The 24,837-nt window shown below is 34.1% G+C and overlaps 1 protein-coding gene across 4 annotated transcripts in view; it reads right to left on the bottom strand.

The window, feature by feature from the left end:
* Positions 1 to 2,133: 2,133 nt before the first annotated feature.
* MTDH (metadherin) overlaps positions 2,134 to 24,837 on the bottom strand; it is a 65,620-nt gene continuing 42,916 nt past the window's right edge. For all 4 annotated transcript variants that reach the window (XM_012541729.3, XM_031947019.1, XM_031947018.1 and 1 more), the window contains 6 exons: positions 24,314 to 24,409; positions 18,390 to 18,511; positions 10,603 to 10,722; positions 8,326 to 8,466; positions 5,285 to 5,441; positions 2,134 to 3,963 (listed from right to left, as the gene is read on the bottom strand). In XM_012541729.3, coding sequence (XP_012397183.3) covers positions 3,893 to 3,963; positions 5,285 to 5,441; positions 8,326 to 8,466; positions 10,603 to 10,722; positions 18,390 to 18,511; positions 24,314 to 24,409 — 707 coding nt within the window. In that variant the 3' untranslated portion in view covers positions 2,134 to 3,892. The remainder of the gene's footprint in view (positions 3,964 to 5,284; positions 5,442 to 8,325; positions 8,467 to 10,602; positions 10,723 to 18,389; positions 18,512 to 24,313; positions 24,410 to 24,837) is intronic.

Genomic DNA, 24,837 nt, shown 5'->3' with positions numbered 1-24,837 from the left:
CTCAGAACAATGGGAAAACAGACCATAGCAATAAAACCAAAAGATAAAACAAGACAGAAAGATAAGAGAATAGTCTATAAGAATAACCACTGTTCTTGAAAAGTTAGCATGATGAATGCTGAATGCTGAATGAAAAGGGCCAATTAACTTGTCAAAAAGATAACTGTATTTTTATTATATTCTGAACTAAAATTCAGGTCCATCAGTAGATATATTCCCTTTTCCTATTTTATGTTGTTTAAAAAAAAAAAGTCTCAAATTCAGATAAAAATATCTATTTTCTTAAACATTCCATATTAAAAAATTTACCCATATGTAAATTCACTTAAAAATTAAATTTTCTTCCTTTTTGTTGACATTTTAGGAAGGAAGAGAAGGAAAAGATATACACCATACCTAACTCTCTTTCCTTAAGAGTCCTGATTAAGAGTTAATACTAAGAACACTTACTTAAGCTTAAGACTCTCTGTGGGGGCACAAATTAATCTGGTGCATAGGCTGATTTAAATCCTCCTGCATAAGAATTGAGGTTTCATTCTATACTTACCATAGAGGATGAAGTCCATACCCCACTGTTGCTCTCAGCAAAAGCTGACAGACATGAAGGCTTTCCTTAGCTTTCCTAGTTTCTGCCGCTGAAAGCAGAGCTGACAGGTGGCAGAAATTCCCCAGCGCCTGTCTATTACCACTGGGAGCTGGGGCATTTCTGCTGCCCATCACCTGCTACTCTGAACAGCAGCCAACTGGCAGGAATGGGGGCTGAGGAGATCTCTGCTGGTCAGCAGTAGCTGGTGTGAGCAGGAAATAGGGGATTTCTGGCACCTGTCAGCAGCCAGTGTATCCACTTTGTAAGTTAACTTCTATTTTGAAGATTTTCTTAACTTTAAAAAGTCAACTGATGGTGTGTACTCTACAATGCTTGACAACATTCAGGTATGCTGTTGTATGATATGGTGAAGTTTCCCAAAGGGTGCATGGGAACTGTAACTTGTCTCACATAAGCACATTCTATCCTTTATGGGGTGGTGGGGCCTTATATAGAAGGGCCAGCAACTCAAAGAATTTAAATATGTTACATACACCAGACCTGAAGTTTGATCAGTAATTGGTAGGTCATAAGTTTATGGTCTCAGCTACTTTCTTTCTTGACTAACATATCTTGAAGAAAGCCTTATCCATAAGTCTGTGTGGGTAAGTCAAGCATGATCTGATCAACTTTAGTACTGCCAGATGAATCTTCCTAAATACCATCACTTTCATCCATTCAATCCCTATTCAAGAACTATTCTATTGTCTGTAAGATATTGTACTTAAACACTTTTAATGCTGAAAGGATCCTGAATTAAAAAATGGCCAGGAGAGGAAGCACATACTTATAACTTACATTCTCATCAATAAAAGCAAAGAAATATATCTGGTAGAAGATGCAATAAATGTTACCAAGACTATGTTAAAATTTATAATGTGAAGAATTTTCCTGGGTGAAAATAATTTTTTGAGAAATGTTTTGTTTTTTAAAAAAAGAAAAGGGAAAAAGGAGGATGTTTTATTGATAACAAGCAAAACATCTTACATGACAGCATTCTTTAAGTCTCTTTGAAAAGCAGTTCTATGTAGATACTAAATTTACACAAAAACTTCAAAACCATGAAACGATAATGAAACCAAATGGAAGTATTGAGTAAAAAATTTAGATTTTATCAAAACATTTCACGCTGTATTAACATATTTTTAATTAAGAAAATAAACAAAGGACTTAAATATTGCTCTGTAGTATCTACATACAAACACAGAACTAATTAGACTATTAAATAAAATCCATCAGATGAGTGCCTAAAAGAATAACATATTATTACCAGAAATGAATCGTTTACATTTCAATAACTGACAACCAAGATATTCTTTTAAATGAAGACCTTTTGGCACATTTCTTAATTACAGAGATTCTTTTTCTTTTCCCTTCTTCCTCCCGGGGAAAGAACTATAAGAAGTTCTGGCAGATAAACCAGGGTCCTTGAGTCTCTGAGGAAATATTAAATTTAAAATTAGCCAAAGAAAATAATAATAAAAAAATCCAGCATCATATTAGCTATTATTTACTCTCATAAAGCAAAATAAAACAAAACAAAGCTATCATTTGCTCAATTTATTTAAACAATCAACTTAGAAGTGTCACTGAATTAAACAAAACTTTGAACATGTAAACATACTGCCATGTTCCTGAAACAGATGTTAACACCTGTATAAAAGTAAGCAATCACTATTAGGAAAGCAGTTCATTGATAAAGGCCAATCTTCAGCAAAAACTAAAGTAATTTTGTTTCTCTACCCCTTCTAGCATTTGTAAGTTAATACTACCAAACTGCTGTCAAGTAAAATAAGACAATATTGGGTGGTTGGATCAGTACCATTGGTTACAGCTGTTACAAACAATTTCTCTGAGCACGTAAAAACAACTAAAGCCAATTGCATCAAATAATTCATGGCTTTTTTTTTTTTTCTTGATCACAATTCACTAAGGGATGTTAATTATGGTCCTTGTCAAACACATTTGGTAAAGGCTATTTACAGTGTACATGGCTGAGCATGCACTATTTATAGATACAAAGATACCTGCCCTTTCATTACAATATAATTACACAGTGCCTGAAAATGAAACATTTCACACATCATTTAAATCAATACAGTTTCAAGTGGGAAATGTTCCTTATTTAACTACAACTGCAATACTTACATGAAAATTCTTATAAAAACACTAATCCCCCCTCAAGAAATTTAGATGCATATTCTACACACTACAGGTTAAGGCAGTAAAAAAATGTATTCCTGATAACTGGAGTTCTTGACAATGTCAATTAAAGCTGTCTGATTTTAGTCTTCCATTCTCCACCAAAACTTTGATGTCTTGTATAACTAGTGTGTGAATGATTTAAATTTTAAAGTCAAAAGACATTTCAGCAAAAAGAGAGAGAGAGAGAGAGAGAGAGAAAGAGAGAGAGTGAGAGAGAGAGCGCGAGAGAGAAAAGTTGAAGCTGGTAAAAATATTTGCTTGGGAAAGGGAAAAGGTGAATTATAGAGTTTGACTAAAAGAATTCACATCATTTAAAATGAGCAATTAAACATGAGCATGAACTTTTAAAAGGAAACAACAGAAACAAGACCATATACACATAGTTGAGTTTTTGTAATATAATTAAAAATATACTGCACTTTGAAGAATTCAAGTAATTTAAGACTATCAAAAATAACTTCATGAACCATACTCAAGTGTCAATTGCATTTCTGATCTTTTAATTGAAAGCATTTTTCTTTAACTGTCAACTAAACCATAAAGGTTCAGCTAAATAAATGACAATAAATGATTTTGTACTTGCACTTGTATCTCCGTTAATACACACACTGCTACCAAAAATATGCAAAACGTGGAAGATTATGCAATTAATCAAAGCACTTTGATTTACATATGAAGCAAATTCAAATGGCAGACAATCTGAATCAAAGATGCAAGAAATACCCACTATTTTATAGTCAACCCTTTCTCTAAATACTCCTCTAGGTTCTCGGCTGCAGATGAGACAGAACACAATCTGTTGTAAACAGGGCACTGTTGTAAAACCAGGAGATCTATTCTTAAATTAACACAGTTCATAAAATTGAAAAAGAGACTCCTAAGCATCTTCCAGCAATGTTGCATGTTCTGTTGAACTCTTAATTTCGCAAATTAACTTTCCTTTGATTCCATTTTAATGATGGTTGCATTCACAGCAGTTTTGTCTTTAAAAATCAGTTGAAATTTATATAAAATTCTGTACATGTTCACAAATTATTGCATAAACAGCATAATCTTCAAGACAGTGTCTGCACAACACATGTCCAATTCAGGATAAAACATTCACGTTTCTCGTCTAGCTTTTTTCTTCTTTTTTACTTGTTTGGGAGATTCCCAGCTAGCTTCAGACTTGGCTAAAAGAGGAGCAAAACATAAAAAAAAAAAAAAGCTTAGAAAAGGTACCTCTCCATACATTACAAGTTACAACAAGAAAAAAAATTGCAATTAAACCATTTTAAAAATAATTTTCTTTTGTGACAATTTTACTAAATCCATATTCAATGTTTTAGATGCTGTTTGCAATATCCCATTCTCTCTACTATATGTTTTTGCTATTAAAAAGATTTTTGTAGTTGGTTTTTTAAAAGAAAAAGTATAGTAACTGGTTCTAGCCCAGGAGAAATAAGCAGTGTTAATTCTGATACTGAAACCATTTTGGAGAATTCATTATTTGCTGAACTAAGAACATTGTGCATATCTACCTGTTCATAAACATGCAAAAAAAAATTTAACAAATGTTCATCTCTATGAATCTTACTTTAATAGTCTTACCCTGACATCTGTTTTAACCAAGAATTGCCCCAAATAATCATCTACCTTTTTGGGCTACTGGGCATTCACTCAAGGATTCTTTTAATACCAGGTTCTTACGAATATTTTGAACCGAATATTAAAATGAGATGCAGTTTTTTAAAGAATAGTGATTATTTTTAGATTTTAAAGATTAGATTAGATTTTAAAGAATAGTGAAACAATATTTACTCATGCAATGAAATATGAAAAAATTACTAATATTTATAATAATTTCATTTTTGCAAATGTAACTCTTACAAATATTTACCTGACATATAAAAAGGGAAATGATTATACATATAAAATTTATGTAGATGATCATTATATATACAATGCAATTCTGATAGGAGTGAAGCAGCTTTCACTCCTCTATGAGAGTAAGTTCATTCACTATATGGCATTCACAAAGTCACAATAGAAGCTGGTATGCAATTAGGATAGTCACACGTTGGCACATGTTACTATATATGGAAATTTGGTACTCTTGGGAATTAAAAAGGCATCTGGATTCTATTACAAGGAAGAGAAGACTTCTGGTTAGATTTAGTTAAGACTTGAAGTTTGGCTCTGAGTTCCTATTCTTATGTCTAAAAGACCAAAATGAGATACAACTTATTGACTCAAATGGCACCAGGGTTCCCAATAAGGAGCTCATAGAAACTGGTCAATTCTTGTCTACTAAAATTATGACCAAAGTATAAGCGACTGTTGATGTGTTTTTAATCTGATTGACAATCTAACCCTTCCTACTTAGTTCCCAAAACAGCAAACACTTGTAAAAATTATTGAAGTCCTGGCAGTACAAAGGAGCTGTATAATCTGCACCTCCAAAGGCTCATTATTGTTCCCTTGCCCCCCTGCTTCATTAAGGTTGTTACTTACTCTGGGAAGGAGGCACACTATTCTGTTTAAGATTAGGCTTGGAAACAGCTGTCTCTTGTAGCGTCTGGGGCACTTGGGAAGTGATCTTGTCAGATTCATTTTGTGATAAAATTACAGATGGCTCGGTAGAAACAGCAAGTGGAAGAGTCTTAACAGGCTATTTTGAAATACAAAGTTAAAAAAAAAAGATCTCTTATGTAATACAATATTAAACACTCAATTTTGTTCAGAGGACTTTCTTAGAAATGCATACTGGCAACTGATCTTAAAAAAGATGCAGTAATTGTGCAAACATGAAGCAAACATCTTGTCCTTTAAGTGACATAAATAAAAATTAGTTCTTATTCAAAGATCCAATAGGCTGAAATTTAACTTTAAGGAAGGTGTTTATGACATTCAAACATGACTGGTTTAAACAAGAACAGAAATTTCCCTTAATTTTCATTATTTTTAACTTGGTTAATTTATATAGGATTTAGCAGTATTACTACTGGGCTTATATCCCAAAGAGATCTTAAAGAAGGGAAAGGGATGGATACACATGTGCAAAAATGTTTGTGGCAGCCCTTTTTTTAGTAGCTAGAAACTGGAAATTGAATGGATGCTCATCAATGGTAGAATGGCTGAATAAATTGTGGTATATGAATGTTATGAAATATTATTGTTCTGTAAGAAATGACCAACAGGATGATTTCAGAGAGGCCTGCAGAGACTTGCATGAACTGATTCTAAGTGAAATAAACAGAACCAGGACAGCATTATACATGGCAACAAGATTATATGATGATCAACTCTGATAGATGTGGCTCTCTTCAACAATGAGATGATTCAAACCAGTTCCAACTGTTCAGTAAAGAAGAGAATCAGCTACACCCAGAGAGAACCATGGGAAATGAGTGTGGACCACAACATAGTATTTCCACTCTTTCTGTTGATATTTGCTTGCATTTTTGTTTTCCTTCTCAGCTTTTTTCTTTCATTCTAGATCTGATTTTTCTTGTGCAACAAAATAAATGTATAAATATGTTTACATATATTGGATTTAATGTACACTTTAACATTCCTCTCCCATGGGCACACTGTTGCATAGGTACAAACTGGCAATTAATTCACAGCTACATTAATATGCCTGGTTTTAATACAGTTACTTCCAGATTTAAATGTCCCTCCCTTATTTTAACAAAGCAAAATAGTTCATCAAAACCTCCTTTCTGTGCTTGGGTCAAAGCATTGCACAGTGTACTTATATCTCTGACCTCTTAAGTGAAAAGAGTAAGATGTCTTTCAATGTCTCGTTCTTAGAGAACAAGATCAGTTATTGCAGTTAACAGTTCAACTTAGTTTTCAGTGGAGTTTTTTATATTACTTTTTAATAATAAATAATTTTGTTGATAATATTATGTATAATGTCTCTTGGTTTTTATTTCATTCTACATGTGTTCACAGAAATATTCCCATTTCCCTACCTTCTTCCAATTCATCATTTCTTAAGAATACTCAATTTCCAAACAATGGACAGTATTATTTCCTGATCTTTGCAACCACAGTAAGTCTGCTACTACAAGCACATTCTTTCTTTAACTCCTTCCATTCTTTTCCAGCTTTTTACTTCTAATCATGTGTTTTGGGTGGAAGGGGAGGAGAAGATATCTGGTCTGTGATAGCAGTTCTTGTAATTTACTGACTGAGAAAAACCACCTACAAAGATAGGCTGTTTTGGCTCTAGCTCTTTAGCAAGTTTACAATCATATGCAAAACTCAATGAAGGAAAATCCTGACTCTGGACTATGTATGCAGTCTGGCATTGTGCCCAGCAGGCAAAGCAAAGAGATTATGAGCTCTACCATCCTTCCTTCATACATGGGGACTTGATAAGCAAGAAAGGAACTTGATTTGCTTGGTTGCTCTGTGGAGATGTCAACCAGGGGTGAAGTTAAAGGAGTAGCATTATCTGTTACCCTTTTCTGCTAACATCTGACAGGATTCTAAGAGAAAAAAAATGAAAGGCATAAACATAGGCAAAGAAGAGGAAAAATACCATTCCTATTCGTTTATAGTATGGTGTTTGTATAGAAAACAGGAAATCCCATATGTTTCAGTCAAATAGCAAGATAGAAAATAAAACTCATGAAACATTTCTATACATCAATAATGTAGTCATCCATTCAAAATTATAACAAAACACACAAAATATCTGGGAGTCAATCTAAGACTTGTATGAAAACATCCCATAAAGATATAAGGAATTTAAATGAACTCAAGTGATATTAAGTAAACAAGAATGGATTACTTTGATATATTTAAAAAAAAAAATAACAGTACTGGTTTTGACAATGAGTTGCTAATTTAAAATACTGGTATATCTTAGGTAACAAATGCTAAATAACCTTATGTAATGATGCAACTACCAATGCTGGAATTACTTCCTTCTAATTCAAAATATACATGTAGGATTCAGAAAGAAAAAAAACAATTTATCTCTGCTGTTTTTTTATTAGTTTTAAATCAGTCTTTACTTTGAAAGAGCACTGTCCCTCTAAGGTTCTCCCTTAGTTATTTATACAAGAAGAAAAACATTTAAAGTCATCATTTAAAAAAAAAAAAAGGAAGAAAAAGAAAAAAAGATTTGTCCAACAAAATTTAAATAAAAAACCATTAGTGGGTGCTGATAGAAACCAAAAGTCTAACTAACAAAGACTGGACATATATATGTAAAGAACCACATATGGCCCAAGTACTATTGAAATGCCCCTTTTGCTCCTACCTTCTCACAAAACCACTAGCTAATTATCAGTACCTTCCATAACATTTATGTCTCTAAATCCTAATTTAAAATATGATGCTTCCCTCAAAAACAAATAAATATATAAATGAAAATAAATTACTAGCCAGATAATAAGTGATATATTTGTTGGCCATGCTAACCAAACATTTGCATTCTTACAGAGGTTGGGAATATGATTCCCTGAGCCACTACAGCTCATTTCTTACTTCAGCTGTTCTATGTTCAAGGCTCTGGTTCATAAATAACAGAAAATTACCTGGCTACTTTTGATGAGTACTTCAGGTGGATCACTAGTGCTCATGGTCTTCAAAGAAAGAGCTTTTTTCTGTTTTGTATGGATTTTAGAGGTGTCCATTGGGAAATCTTCTCTAAACTCTTTCTCTAATTCTTCTGTATCCTGTAGAGGAAAAATGTCCAAATGGTTTAAATGGAATGTTGATAGTATTAATAAGATTATTAATACTAAAATAATTGGTCTTGATATATCACTTTAAGGTTTACAAAGTGCCGTACACATTTAATTCTGACAACCAACATGGGGCATGGGTACTATTATTACCCTGTCTTTACAAATAAAGAAACTGAGGCAGAGATAAGTGGCTTGCCTAGGAAGCTTTTGAGTATGAGTTTGAACTTAAGTCATTTTAATCCCAGGCCCAGTGTACTAACCAGTGTGGCACCAGGCTGCCTGAAGTTTACCATTCACAGGTTAGCAGATAATTGCTGCTTTAGGGAAAAGTTAATCTATAAGTTTATACACAGTAATTCACTTCCTCTTACACCATTTTAGCTGTTCTAGACAATTAAGATTGTTAGAGGTATGACCTAAAAATAAATGCTTTCCAAAACTATTAAATGGAAATGAAATTGAAATATCAAGTTTTATATTTGATATTTCATTCAGTCCAAGGCCCTAATTAATTATACTATCCTAAGTACTAATCTTTGCTTTTTTATTACTGGCAAAATTATATTTTGTGACTACTTTGAAGTCTCATAAAATTTTCATTATAATCACCTTATACTAAATTGTTCCAATGCATAGAGTACTTGAAGTAGTAGATGGATGAGTACTTGAAGTAGTAGATGGATGAGAAGAGAGAATTAAAGAGAATTGTTAGTTCGCTGATATAGGCAATAAAATGGTGAAGTTTCCTTAATCAATACAAATAGTACAACTCAGTTTTGGAGTACCCAGGATACTCAGTACAGCATCATGAATACCCTGATCTTTCTGATTCCAAAGTTAGTTCCTTATTTACTACCTTATGCTGCTTTTCCAGTGTATGTATACATTTAATTACTTGTTTGTCAAAAACAATATATTTACAAACAATAACAGATGGTTGGCTCTGATACTGGCAATAAATTGTATGTGCTTAAAAATACTTAAGTGTAGATATGAACAAAAAACACCACAGCAAGAAAACAAACCCAAAGGAGGTAATATAGTTTGCCATTTTGCTTTTCCAAACTTTTCTTTTACTTCTAAGTTACTTACATCTACTAATTAAAAGAAATAGTTATAATGCTATATAGAGATGAATACCATACCAACAATGTTTTGAGGAATTAAACTTTTTTTTTTTTTTTAAAGAGAGGAAATAACTATTGAGGTCAATGGTAATTACAAGGCAAAAAGACTAAAGGAAGGAGAGGGCAATTTTATTTTTGCTCTGTGAATTTGTGTTATCTAAAATAAAAAATTAGCTGGATCAGAAAGCAATGCCCAATATCTTAAGATATGTGACTACCCTGTAAAGTCTGAGATGGTGAGCTGCCAACTTAAAACACTTGCTTTTTGAATCCTTAGTTCAGCACTTTAATTTTATATCCTCTATCAAATCAGATGTCAACTAATAAGAACAACTTTAATAAAACAAATAAAGCAAATGCTTAAATCTTATCAACACTTTTTAATATGTGACTTGCTCGAGGTCATTCAGATCTTCCTAAATGATGGTCAGGCCTCTATCCTACTGTGCTAATCAGCTCTGGGCTATCATTTCATGTTATAAGTCAGAGGCTAAGTAGGAAATCCCACACCCTGGTTATGGGATGTAGGGTGTGTCCAGGGAAGACCAGCACCTCTAGGGTGAGGGCTCCTTTCTACCTTTGGTGCCTCCTGATCCACCTAACCTGTGACTCCAAAAGCTGTAGCATTCACAGTTGCCACACCCTTCAGCAAATGGGCTACTTTGGGTGAGGGTAAGGGTCTCAAAACCCAAAGCAAATAATGGGGCTGTCTACCCCAAGCACATGAAGCCTTCCCTTGGTGGAATGGGTGGATGAGAACAATTTGCTCCAACAATCATGAAGGCAGATGAAGCAGGTGCTTGGGCTTAGAGCTTGCTCAGACATCAAAAACACCAGTATAATACATCCCCTGCCTCCTGAGTCTCACCAGTTGTCTGTTCTAGAATTGTACAGGGATGACTCTGGAAGATTAAGAGTGAGGCCTAGGACTTGGTGCAAACTCTGCCTCACTTAAATCCAATTTACACAAGAATCAAAACACATCATTATGTTATACCTGTGTAGGAGTGTTAGTCTCTTCACCTTGCTTCTTCTTTTTCTTTTTCTTCTTTTTAGATTTACCAGATGCAGAACTTTGAAGAGGCACATCTTCCTTTTCTTTATCATCATCTGAAAACTGTTGAAAATATAAAAAATTAAAGAGAACCAATAAGATTAAGTATAATATTTAATTCAAAAGAAAAACCAACAAGAGATAATTAAAAAAAAAAATCAACAAGGGAAAAATTACATGCCAAAGATAAAGCCACTTCAGCTATCTCTATGGTTTAGGACAGGGCCTCTTAAACTTTTTCTACTTGGGGCCCTTTTTCACCCAAGAAATAACCCCGTTTTGAATCTGAGCTGTGTTCTTTCTGGCAGTGTCCATGCATGCACAGTTCAAAGTGCGTATGTTGAATGTTCAGAACCAAAATTGCAATGAAGTTATGTGATGCAAGATGGCCAAGTGCTGCTAGAAACACCTTGGATTTATTACATATTTGATTCTGATTTTATTTTTGGTTATTACATTCAGAAACCTTTTATCTTTGCCACATTCAGTTATAAGACCCAGTTGGGACCCACAATGTAAGGAACTTTGGTCTAGGGCATGCAAAATCCAAAAGAAGGTTAAAAACAAACAAAATCATGAACTAATGCACACCGAGCTTACTCAGCACCCATCTCTTTTACCTCCCACACTACTGGAAAGAAGGCTCTACTGACAGACCTTAGGAAGGGCCAGGGAAAGCTTACTACAAACTCAACCCCACATTCTTATATCCATTCCCTCTTTCCAGGGATGTGTAAACCCCAGCTTCAGGCTGAAGAGAGCTTCGGGAAGTGACAGGCTGAAAGCCTGAGGGCAGCAGATGTCTAGGAGCAAAAGCCTGCGGAAATCTATCAAAGCCTACCATTTTGCCTAATGAACAACTGTGAAGCACCAGCATGGAAATCCTGATGGTGCTGGGCAGATAACCTCAGCTCTTTGAACTGCTCCAAGCGTGCCCAGGACAGGACACATTGGCTATTTGGTGGGGAGGAAATAGAGGGAAGCAGAGAGAATCCATAGGCTAGAGAAGAATCTAGCTAAAGCCAGTTCTGACCACTACTGGTTACTACTGAGGCTAGTTAAGTAAGAATTTAAGAAAAGGCTGAAAAACTTGGAAATTCAACTTCCAAAGAAACTACCATTAGAAGGGTCAACAGTCAGAAAGTGAATAGGAGAAAACCCAATACGGGGGGTGGGGGGGTGGGGGGTGGGGTGTATATATAAGCAGATAAATCAACAGGGAAAATAGTAAGAAGAGGAAATATGGCCTCTGGATCCAGAAATAAATACTGCCAAACAAAGAAAAATTGATGAGACAGACAAGTCTGTGGAGTACAAAAAAAGCATGGAACCACAACACACTATTCTTGAGTGAAACAAAAGAGAAATGAGAATTATGAGAGCATAACTTAATGCCAGTAGGGCAAAAATAATAGGATAGAAAAACTGCAATCTGCAAAGGCATAGCCTCACCAAACAAATAAAAGAGAACAGGTTGGAAATATAAACACACAGAACTGAAGGACAACTTAGATGAAGAGAAGCAAAAAGCAGTAAGAGAAATTTTCACAAACAAAACATATTGATTGATCTTTAAGAAAGTATACACAGAAAAACTAAAACGTGATAGGACAAAAAATCTTAACATCCCAAAAGAACTGCCCAGAATTTCTGGGGAAAAAAAATTTAAAAACCCAAAATAGCCACCAAGGCTGCATACTCCAAGACATACAGTGGTTAAAATGAACAATTAATTTCAGAAAGTTTTTTAAGTGACCCGAAAAAACACCTTCAAATACAAAGGAAAGCAAATTCAAAATGCAAGATTATTTTGCACCTACCAGAAAATGTAGTAGAATATGGAATAATATATTCTGAAAAGATATAGCCAAAGCTGACATGTAATGCAAACCTAAGCTTAATCACAAATGAAAACCCTGCCCCCCCCCCCCCCCCCCCCCCCGATATTCAATAATAGGCATTGGAAGTATTTCCAGGAAAAAACCCTGTAACTTAAGAGATTATTTGCTTTTTAAACAGCCCATTCGAGAGAAATGCAAGAAGAGTTAATGAATGTAGTAGTTAGGGGCAGAAACAATCAGAGACATCAGTAAAATTATGGACAAAAAATCTGGTGATAACTTCCCTAAATACAAATCAATGTTTGGGTTCTTTTGTTTTTGGTGGACTAAATTATAACATGAGGAGGGAAAGGAGTAAGAAGCCTTGTGTTGAACCTGAGCTAGGGAATTTGGTGTTTGAAGAACCAACTTGGTGGAAAAGCAAGGACATAGGGAGATTTCCAGGCAAATGTAAAAAACTCAACAAAATAGGGTATAGATTATTACTGGTGGGATATCAATCCCATTGTTTCCCTCAGTTTCCTCATCTGAAAAATGAGCAAGAAGGAAATAGTAAATCAGTCTTTGTCAAAAAAACAAAACAAAACAAAAAAAAAACAAAACTCCAAATGGGGTCACAAAGAGTCAGATATAATTGAAAACAACCGAATAGCAACATTGAAAAGTCTCTTAAGTTAAATGGAAATCAAAGATTATATAAGAAATATCGAATAGTCAAAAGACTAAAAATCAGAAATGTCAATTAAACTATTAAAAAAAAACTGACCTGGAAAAACCTATCAAAGGGAAATTACCTCAAGCATCTAGAAATAGCAAGTTCAAATACAACAGATCCACAGTCAGGATCATATAAAGTTTGACATGTAGGAGTGCTTGAAATACATATTATCAAAAGGCTTACAACCAAAAATAATTTACCCAGAAAAATGGATATAATCTTACAAGGAAAAACAAAAATTTCAAAATTAGATCACTAATGAAATAGGGTATTTCTAGTTATACCTCATTAAAAAAAAATCTCAATTGATACTCTGAAATGGAATCACAGTAGTCAATATAAATAGAGAAAAGTAAATATAAGTGATCTCCTGGAAGTGACTATTTACATTCAAATAACATATAAGGAAACAAATGTCTTCTTAGAACCTTAATTTCCAGGTCTGAAAGTAGTTTTATTATGTTGGTGATCTTAACAGAAAAAAATGTAAAGGACAGGAAAAAACAAAATATTTGTGAAGAAACAAAATATTTGGCTGCAGGTAAAATAAAATTACCTCACATAATAACAAGAGAGAAGATTACAGTCCACCCATGAACTTCCTTTTCACGTGAACTAGACAAAAGTAGGTTAGACACACATGCAAACATATACACAAGAAGGTGTCACAAAAACACATTAACCTCCAAAAGACATCTGGTGGGAACAGGGAAAAGAGTGTGGAGGTTAAGAGGAAGAATAAACTCAGGGAGCAAGTTGCTTAAAACACAAATCACTATTAAGCACACATCTCTCTAACCATCCTCTTTCTTTGCAAAAAGGAAAGAAATTGAGAGAATCGCAGGATTAACAATCATAACTATGAATATGAACAATGCAGAATCCAGGAATGCACTGTTTAAAAGAAGCACTCTTGAAAAAGAGATCAATAATGAAAACAAAGACACTGACTGATATTAAAAGATAGGACTATAGCAAAATCTATTGTTTCATAAGATTTCAAAGAAGATGGGGTAGTGGTGATCATTATCTTAGACCCCAGTCTGAGTAAAGCAGACTAAAACTACAATATGCTTAAAGGCATTGCAGACAGTGAATTAATATAGAGACCTAATATATAAGCACCAAATGGCATGGCAAAGCATAAAGGAAAAGATTTGTAGGAAGATATAGACAGTAAAAATATAAATTTGGGGACTTCAATGTAATCTTCTCAGATCTTAAAAAATTTAACCCAAAGAATAATGGGGTTAAGGACTTAAGTTAGATATTTTAAGATTTCTGGAAATTATTCAATAAGGACAAAGAAAAAAAAAAAAAGAATGATGTGCACTGCATCTTAAACATTACACATCTTTTAAAACATCCAAATAGAAATTCTGAAAATCAAGAGGTTAATTACAAATTTTAATAGCAAATACTTCCACGTCCTCAACTTCAACCATGTCCTAATGTCCTCAACCATCACCCAGGGAAGCAACTCCTATGGATATGTACCTGGGTAAATACTCCTATAGATACTACTGAGGAACCAAAAATAAAATACAATAAAATCAAATTCATGCCATCAGAGTACTTCACTTCATGAAATGATTGAATAGAAAATAGTATCATCTTATCACTGAAAATCGTATTTGCTTTGATGCTTTACATTAAAGCCTGAGGGATTTTTGCATCACTTAACAACTGATAACCTTCTTGGTGTTGTCCCACTCATTAGAATATGAGCTCCTTGAGAGAAAGGATTGTCTTGTTTTTCAGTTTGTACCCCCAGTGCTTAGACATGTTTTATTCATTCACCAATATATGAAAGCCTTACCTGACCCTCCCAAATGCTAGTGTTCTTTCCTACCTCAGTATCTTAGACTTAACTCCCTTGTGTTCACTTTCTATGTGTACTATGCAAAACCTAAGTCAAGAGAAATTAGATACAGATAAGTGAAGCCTCTAGCTGTTTTGTGAATTACAATATACTGACTATATCAAGCTACACAACACTTGAAAAGCCTTCAAAATGAGATCACACTCATGCATAAGAAATTATTCTAACAATCCATAGTAGGAAAGCCAAAAAGATGAATACTGCCTAAATTCAGATTATAAGATATAAAGAGATATACAGTTTGTGGAATGAGTTCATCAAAGCAGATATCTTGACAGGAATACAGTTGGACAATAAGCTGGATGCAATATTTAAGAACAAAAGTACAAATTGGACTGCATTATGGAAATTGAATAATCTTCCCTTTTTGGAATCTTTAGACAATACCCATCTTTTACAACAATCATGCATGTTATCTGATTTAACACTATGGATCAGAAGCCACACATAATAAAAGTCAAACATTTTATAATAATATACTAGGCATCAAAGAAAGGCAAAAAAAGTTTCCTGAACATGGAAATTATGTACACAGAAGCTATATTCCAGACAATGATACTAGCATGAGGACTGTAAAAGGCTTCTCACAGAGGAGGAATTAAAGCTGTGACATGAAGAAAGCCACAAGTGGTAGTGAAGAAGAAAATTCCAGACATGAAGGAATAGCCAGTGAAAATGCCTGGAGTCAGAAAATGGAATATCGCCCTAATCTCTAAAGAATTAAAAAATGTGTAAGATAAAGCAAAGGAGAGACAAATGGATGATTGGAGTGTAGGTAATAGTACACTCTCAATGAAGATGTGCTGAGAAGTGGCATAAAAGATATCATTTATGTTTATCATTATGTCTAACCAGAAATGCTTATAGAGCAGGCATATGGCAAGAGCAAAGGATAATATATGGACCACCTGGGTGTAACATTTAGACCCATGAAATGTTAAAAGACCTAAGAGAAAGTCTACAGTGATCAGGGAAATAGTTAAGACACAATAGTCAGTGACTATAGTAATCCATTACTTCAAGTTCTGGCAGAACTAGGCACTAACATCCCACACCCTATACCAAGATAAAGTCAAAATGAGTTTATGATTTAGACATAAAAAATGATACTATAAACAAATTAGGAAAAGGACAGATAACCTATCAGGTCTTTGGAGAAGAGAGGAATTTAAGACCAACCAAGAAATGTCTACATCTGAAAATTGTCTGTTCATATTCAAATTAAAGTTTTTAAGCAAACAAAATCAATACCGCCAAGATTATAAGGAAAGAAGAAAGCTGTAAAATATTTACAGCCAATGTTTCTTATAAAAGCCTCATTCCTCATATATATAGTGAACTGACAAAATACTTCCCAAAGGATATGAACAATTTTCTGTTTTCCCTCAGAGATTAAAACTTAAGCTGTATGCTTAAACATGGTACAGATTTGAATTGAATAAAGCTCAGCATTCTAACTAAGCTTTTTAAAAAGTAAAATTATGTCAAAGAAATATTTTCTTACATAGCATTCTTTTGGGCCTTTTAGGTCATAAAGATCATACAGATCTACTCAAATGGAATCATAAGTTCAATTGTTCCTCCAATATTATTTGGTTAAAGCAAGTGAGTTAGATTGAACTAGCAAACAAACAGATTTTAATCCTGTTTGCAAAAATTTACATCATAAAGGTACTAAGATCACATTTAAAGAATTTACATTCTTTACAAGGGAGAGATTTATAAAACAATTTTTCAGATGAAATGAAAGCCATTTATAGTCATAAAAAGTGCTCTAAATCACTACAGATTAGAAAAGTGCAAATTAAAACAACTCCAAGGTACCACCTTACAACTATCAGATTAGTAGATAGATAAATGTCGGAGGAACCTAATACATTGTTGGTGGACTAGTAAACTGATCCAGCCATTCTAGAGAGCAGTTGGAACTCTGTCCAAAGAGCTTAAGATGTGTATATCCTTTGATCCAGCCATGTGTCTACTGGGCTGGTATCCCAAAGAGATCATAAAGGAGGGGAAAGGACCCACATGTGCAAACATGTTTGTAGCAACCCTTTTTGTAGTGGCTAGAAACTGGAAGCTGAGTGGATACCCATCAATCTAGGAAGTGATTGAACAAGTTATGGTACATGAATGTAACAGAATATTATTGTTGTGTAAGAAAGGATGAGCAAGCTGATTTTAGAAAAGTATGGAAAGACTTACATGAACTGATGCTAAGTGAAGTGATTAGAACAAGGAGAACATTTTACACAGTAAGCAAGTGTTTGATGATCAACTATAATAGACTTAGCTTTTCTCAGTAATACAATGATTCATGATAATTCCAAAACACTTGCATTGGAAACTACTATTCTTGTCCAGAGAGAATTACAGATGATATAGATCAAAGAATATTTTCATCTTTTATTGCTGTTGTTTTTTCTTTCTCATGGTTTTCTCCCTTTGTTCTGATTTTTCTTTTATAACATGACTAATATGGAAATGTTTAAGGTGACTGTCCATGGATATGTAACCTACTTCAGATTGCTTGCTGTCTTGGGAAAATGAAAGGAGAAAGGGGAAAAAAAAAAAAACTGGAACTCTAAATCTTATAAAAATGAATGTTGAAAGAGAACTATACGGTTCTGCACACATATATTGTATCTAGGATATATTATAACATATTTAACACGTATAAGACTGCCTGCCATCTAGGGGAGGGAGTGGAAGGAGGGAAGGGAAAAGTCAGAACAGAAGTGAGTGCAAGGGATAATGTAAAAAATTACCCAGGCATATGTTCTGTCAATAGAAAGTTATTGAAAAAAAAGGAAAAAAAGAATGTTGAAAACTATCTTTACATATAACTAGAAAAATAAAATATTATTAAGTTGGGGGGGGGGGGAAGTCTATAGTGTGTTGGATAAATATTCTAGTAGATATAAACAAAAATTAGATAGAATGACCAAGTGTGGATAGGCTAAAATCTATCATTAAAAGGAACATAAACTCATCAATGAATCATGGAATGGCAGAGCAATTTTCTGGTCCATTTCCTGTATTTATTTAAAAATTGTCTTCTAGCTCAGGTATCTCAGTTGGCACATGAAAGTAAAGTCTTCTACTATGGCATCTGTCCCTATTTCCCCCCAAATTAGGGGATAGAAAGGACTCAAAATATGGATTAATGCAACAATATTCTACTAGATTGTAAAACTGTAAACAACATTCTAATAAGCCACTTTTCTTGGCAAATATGAAATTTAACTAGTTAAAGTAACAAAAAGAAATAAACTTTTGTTTTACTTACTTTGTCATCATGGACTAACTCTTGGGATTTCAGAAATGAAGCCTTCTCTTCATCTACCCAGTTCCCCCACTCTTCAGCTGGAGCATTCCAATCAGAGCTGGGATCAGCAGAAGAAAGTCCATCTATAAATTGAAAACACCATATAAATGTCTATTCGTACTCTTATAAAAGTAAAAGCAAAATATTCAAGTTTTTTATTGAGTGCCAGACCCTTCAGTTACCATGATTGTTTAGCAATACCTTTAAAATGGGGTAAAAATCTCCTATCCTTCTGCTCCCACACAACCCTTACTTTTGTAAAACGACAGAAGTAATAGTTGAATATTATTTCACTGGGACATAGGACTCTCAGTGAGAAAACTCCCATTACTGAAGCAGAGGAACAATCATTTTATAACTTAAGATCTTAGAAAGTTTCTTGAGACACTGAGAGTCTAAGTAGCCAGGGGCAATAAAGCCCATATGTGTCAGAGATGAGATTTGGAAATGCAGGTTTTCCTGGTTCCAATGTCAATTCTAATTCTATATCACGGTACCTTTCTAAACAGCCTGGTAAGTTTTTTTTTTTCCTTTTTCTCACATAATCCTTAGAAAACCATTTCAAAGTATATAACTTTAGACAAATTATTCTACTATTTAATGCTCTCGTTTTCCTTTTATTTCCTGAATTTGTTCCTTTCTGCTATCACAAGAGCCACCAAGGAAGGTTCTAGAGCTTAGTGATTTCTTGCATTACTTATTCCAACTGACCTTTTTTTGGGGGGAGGAGGGAAGGGGAGAACTGGGGAACTTAGGTGCTTTTTTTTCTTCTTTTTATAAGTCAGTTGTACAGGGAATCCTTACAAGCACTGTTACTTCAACTTTCTTCTAAAAGTTTTCCTATGAAGTATCTTCTTTCCTGTCTATTCTAACTAGCCTTTTCTAATCTCTCACCCACTCAAAGGTATAAAAATTCTACACTTATGGTGCTATTCCTAGTTAACCTGAAAAAAATTACAAATAAGCAACTTTCTTTAAGCAATACCCCAAGACAAACAATTAATGAAGTACTATTTGCTAATTGAAGACACAAAAAGGGCAAAAATAATTCCTGCCTTCAAAGAACTTAATACTGTAATATGGGAAATAGCAAGAATATAAGTTGGTAAATCAATAATCATATATGAACAAGACAGAAAAGAAGCTCTCAGAAATACAACTAGTGGTACTAATAAAGACTTTTTAAAGAAGGTAACTTTTAAGCTGAATTAAAATATAAAAACAAACAATTGACAACCATAAATAAAAGTACCCACTCCAATAGTAGGAAGAAGCCCCATGATTTTAAAAGTCATACGTCTTTGTGAAGGATGGCTTGGAGTTGGGAAAGACTTGAATTCCTTGCTTATAAATGAATGGGTCTGGAGGCCCCATTCAGGATATTCACCGTTTTCTATATTCTACCTACTTATCAGATTTTATGAAAATTTAAAGAAAGTTTATAAATAGCAGTTTGAGAACATTTTGAACAATGACCATTTAGTTTCAAGATGGCATTGACTTCTCAACCCCCAAATCAGACTTCAGATATATCTTGATTCCCATTAGTAATACATCATTTTTAGTCTAAGGCAACTCTTTTTAAAATAGAAAATTTCTTTTGAAAAATCTTCACTATGGGTCATATAATCCAACGACTTCTATTTTACCCAAGAAACCCAAGGCTTAGAGAATTTAAGTGACTTTGTATAAGCCTGGATAGCTAGTAAATAAAGGTGAGCAATCTAACTAAATCCAGTGCTCTTCTCTAATACTACAGTTGAAACAAAATAAGAAATCAGGTGAGCACTAGCTCTACAATTAAATACAATCTACATAGTTGGGGGTCACTTCTTTTCAAATGTCAACAGGAAAGCATATTTGTAATTACCTTTATAGTACTAAAATAACAGGTTTCTATAACGTTAACAAGAACAAATGATGACTAGGAAAATAAGTAAATGAGGGGAAAATGAAAGTTTGAGGTGAAGAGATGCAAACAGCTTACCTGGAAGACCTTAAAATAAGTTCTCATGATTATTCTATAGGAAACCAAAAAGCTTTGGGGTCTATATCTATACATGAAATACAGGTGATGACAGTAACTTTGCTTCTTAGCTTTATCTCTTATATCCTTCCCTACTCCCTATAAATCCAAGAAGAAAAATCTCAGAAACCAGGAATTAAAAAAACTAGGGAAAACTCTGAAGCCCAGGACTGAAAATTTTCAATGACTGGCCTTCATAAGGGTACAGTAAAAATATAGTTGTAACGCTCACCCTATGTTCCAGGAGATTGCCTGACTCCTTGTACCACTTCAACCCCAATCACTTCCCTGGCAAAATGACAAGTTTGGTCCTAAGAAAATGAGATCTGAGCCTGAGAGTATAGCTATTAGGACTGTCTTATTCTGTTTTAAAGGAGCTTAGAGGCTAAGAATCTCTTATTATAGTTGTTCAGTCAGTTCAGTTCAATCCATTTGGATTTTTCTTGGTAAAGATACTGGAGTGGTTTTTCTCTAGGTCATTTTTTTTTAACTGAGGCAATTGGGGTTAAGTGATTTGCCCAGGGTCACACAGCTAGAAAGTATTAAGTATCTGAGGCCAGATTTGAACTCAGGTCCTCCTGACTTGAGGGCTGGTGCTCTATCCACTTTATCAGCTAGCTGAACTCTTACTGGAGCATAGGGAATTAATAAGGACAGGTCATTGCAAAGTCAAAAGGTTCTCTCCCTTGCTTCTACTAGTGTTATTTGATGGTCCATGCTAGGGTAGCTGTTTTCTTTTTTCTCTGGCTTTTAAACTAAAGAAAAGACTAGGCAAAGACATAAGTGGAGTTCAAAGTAGCAGATTAGTGTTCAGTTGTAGACTATAGAGTTAGTGGAACAGAACCAATGGGAAGCTTAATGACCTCTTTTAGAGAATAAATTAAGCAGCTTTACACCTTTAAGTATAATCTGCCCTTCTAATCTTATTTCTTAGCCATTTACAACTTTGTGGGTGTGTGCTCTTCCACTACTGTGTCTTGGCTATATGTTTCCTACATGTATCTATTCTCCTCCCAGGGTACTTGCATTTGTAGGAAAATCCCCCCAATTTTAAGGATGAAATGTTTTATTGTGACTTTTCTTATTATGCTACTTCATTAAAAAATTTGCTTTGAATTAATTGCTTTTTCTGGTAGATCAATAAAGATAAATACATCAATGGAGGTTCAATAGCTAGGAGTTTTGTAGATGCAGGCCCACAGCACTGTGAACTTTGGGGTAGCTGTGTCTAAGAGAGCTATGATTTGGGAGATGCCTACAAAGGATACATTCACAAATAATACACAGAACACATTTCCAATGGACGTTTATGAATTCCAAATTTCTGGTAGTTTCTATTTTACAAAAAAAAAAAATCCTTTTACATATATTTTAACATGTATAACATATACTGGATTTCTTGCCATCTAGGGGAGGGGATGGGAGAAGGAAGGGAAAATCCGAAACAAGGCTATGCAAGGGTCAATGTTGAAAATTTATCTGTGCATATTTTGAAAATGAAAAGCTTTAATAAAAAAGAAAAAATCCTTATTCATCTAAAAGTTTAATACCATAGATCTAGAAATGGAAGGGATCTCGGGGCATTTACTATAATTGTCCCTCATCACCTACAAGTCAAGTATGCTACAATGTCTTTGAAAAACATTTTATATCAAAAGCCCTATTCAACCCAATTCTATTTTCATTTAAAATACAAAAAACATCAAGTATAACTGCTTTCCTAAAATATTTTTGTAGACCATAACAAAGGCATGATATTAAAATTCCATGCCATAAAAGTTAAAAGTAACATTCTTAAAAAGGTTCTTTCCTTAGTTTCTTGCATGAATTTTAAAAGAACATTCAGTATGACTAAATTGCTACAGAAAAATCTCAAACATTGTTGGTTAATGTGACTATAGAACATATTTGTGCACAATTTTATACTACAAAATTACACTGAAAAATGGACACGAGTTAACATGGAATTATTCAATTATCTACTTGCCTCTACTGGAGAATCCAATCTGTTGGATGACCCAGTTAGTGGAAAACACAACCCTGAGAGATTATAGAGCATGATTCTCACAAAACTCTTTCTTTGTCATACCATAGGCAAGGGACGCTAACATGAAAAGCCTAGAGTTCTGGGAAAAGAGTTCTATGTAACTTGATCTTTTGCTTAAGGCAAACATCTTAGCTTTAGGGACTAGGCATGTGGCTGTGAACTATAAAGGAAAAGAGAAATTTTTCATTCTTACAAAGTATGTCCATATTCAAGGGTTATGAGAGCTTTTTACTGATAAGGTTGCATTCTGGCGACTTTAAGGAGTAGGAGATCAATTCATTCTTGGGGACTGGAATGATTTAAAAGAGTTTCAAATCAAGTACACAAAATCAAATGGAGAAAAATTTATTGAGCTCTTCTCAGATGAGAGTTAAAAATGGCATGGCCTTAGAATCAGTAAGAACGTGAATATCTGAAGATTTTAAAACTAAGACTTCATAGCTCTGAAGAATCATGGATTCTATTATGGACTTTATCTACACAGTCGAAATAATCTGATAGATTAGATAAAATACGAAAAGACTGAGTAAGGACCTAGCACACTACAGTCATCCAGCTTGTCTTAGTTCAGCTAAAGCTCATCATCAGTAAGATGGCCATCAAGTGACATAAGTTTTGGCTATACCAAATCATGTTTATTATTAAGAGATAGAAATGTTGAGATCTGCACCTAACATGGAAAGAATCTACAATGATGAAATCATGGAGTTGGTGAAGCAGGAGGATAGATAATGAAGACTCCTTCACCCAGTATGCTAACCTTTTTAACTGTATATTCTTTAGTCCTATGAACTAACCTTGGAAAAAGTGTACTTGTGGGTACAGTACATAGTAAAAGACCAAAAAGAAGAACAAGTAGGAGTTGTAAGCAGTGATAATTGTGGTCAAAGGACACACAAAAATCAACATCTGGAGTATGGCAGACTCTGAACTTAGGCCCTTCCTAATACCAGATGGGCTATATCTGAGATCTAGATGCCGTTATTTCTGTTAATGTGGCCACAGGGTTTGTTTCTGCTACTGTGTCACACTGTTGGTTCACCTGACTGAGTCACTTATCATTCTCCCAAATAAATTATGACCCTCACATATCTGCTACATAGCAGGCAGAAGCCAAAAATTCAAAGGGAACATAAAATGTATGAATGAGATAGGGGATAAGTGCCAATATGAAGAAAAAAGTAGCAATGTTCTTCATGTTTCTTTGGTCTCTACTAATGTTCTTGATTTTTAATGTGACTTGGCTCTCCACAATGAAAAGTCCATTTCACACCTAGCTTTGAACATATTTTAAGAGTTTGTTCAAGTTACTTAAGCATCTGTAAGATTGATTTCTCACTTTCAAAAGAATATAGCTACAGGATTGTTTGTAAGGAAAATACTTTGTAAAACAAAGTGCTACATAAAATTGAATTGTTATTCAATTAAGTATTGTTATTAATTTCTTTCATTGAATGCAAAAACTTGCTGACTCCAGAGTCTAAAAATTCAAATGTTTTGTGTCCTTGACCTACTGTGTGCTATACTAAGATTTAATTGCAGAAATATAAGGCAAACATTTTGCCCTTGAATTCCCAGGGCAGCTTTAGAATAGAAACATCAATTTTGTGTTTAAATATGATTTCAAGTATGGAGATAGTTTGAGTATGATATTACATTAATCAGTTTCAAGTAGGGCATTTGACAAAGCCTTTTGAACTAAAGTTGAAAAGAAGGTGTAAAATTAGAAGCAAAAACACAAAATAGTAGTTAAGATTATTTAAAAGCAAGTTGCTTAGAAAAAGCTTTGTTGTAATTTTTAAAAGGACATACTTAACCCAGACCATTCATCATCGATATGGGGTTGATTACGGCTTACATCCCACTGAAAATCAGAAGCAGTAGACTGAGAAACCTCAGTGGTAGACCCTTAAGTGAAAAAATGAACGCAAAAAAATTAAAAAACAATTTTATAATGAAGTTTTTTCACAATAATTTCTTCCTTTCTTTTTTCGGGGGATGGGGTGGGGAAGGGAGATGGGGCTTTCTTCTTAAAATGCTATGATTTCTTTCAAAGAAAAAGAAAGGTTTAATTCCTGGTGGCAGTGGGGGATGAGTAAGGAGAAAAGTAATCACTAATGCTTACCAGATGGAAGCATCTGCCTTGGTCCCTAACTATACATAGGAAGTGTCTCTTTTATAAAGGAAAAGGGGTCAGATCTTACTGTCCTGAAATGTTAGTATCAGCTTCAGAGTGACTTCATGTTGATGAGACTATTGGCAAATTTTGCTTCCAAAAATTCCCAAGAAATTTAAAAAACAATTTAAAATGAAATATATTTATAAAAAAGATAGTT

Source organism: Sarcophilus harrisii, chromosome 1 (assembly GCF_902635505.1).
Source record: "Sarcophilus harrisii chromosome 1, mSarHar1.11, whole genome shotgun sequence".
NCBI lineage: Eukaryota > Metazoa > Chordata > Mammalia > Dasyuromorphia > Dasyuridae > Sarcophilus > Sarcophilus harrisii.
The sequence above is the reverse complement of the archived record's forward strand: the minus strand, read 5'-3'. Positions and strand labels throughout refer to the sequence as shown.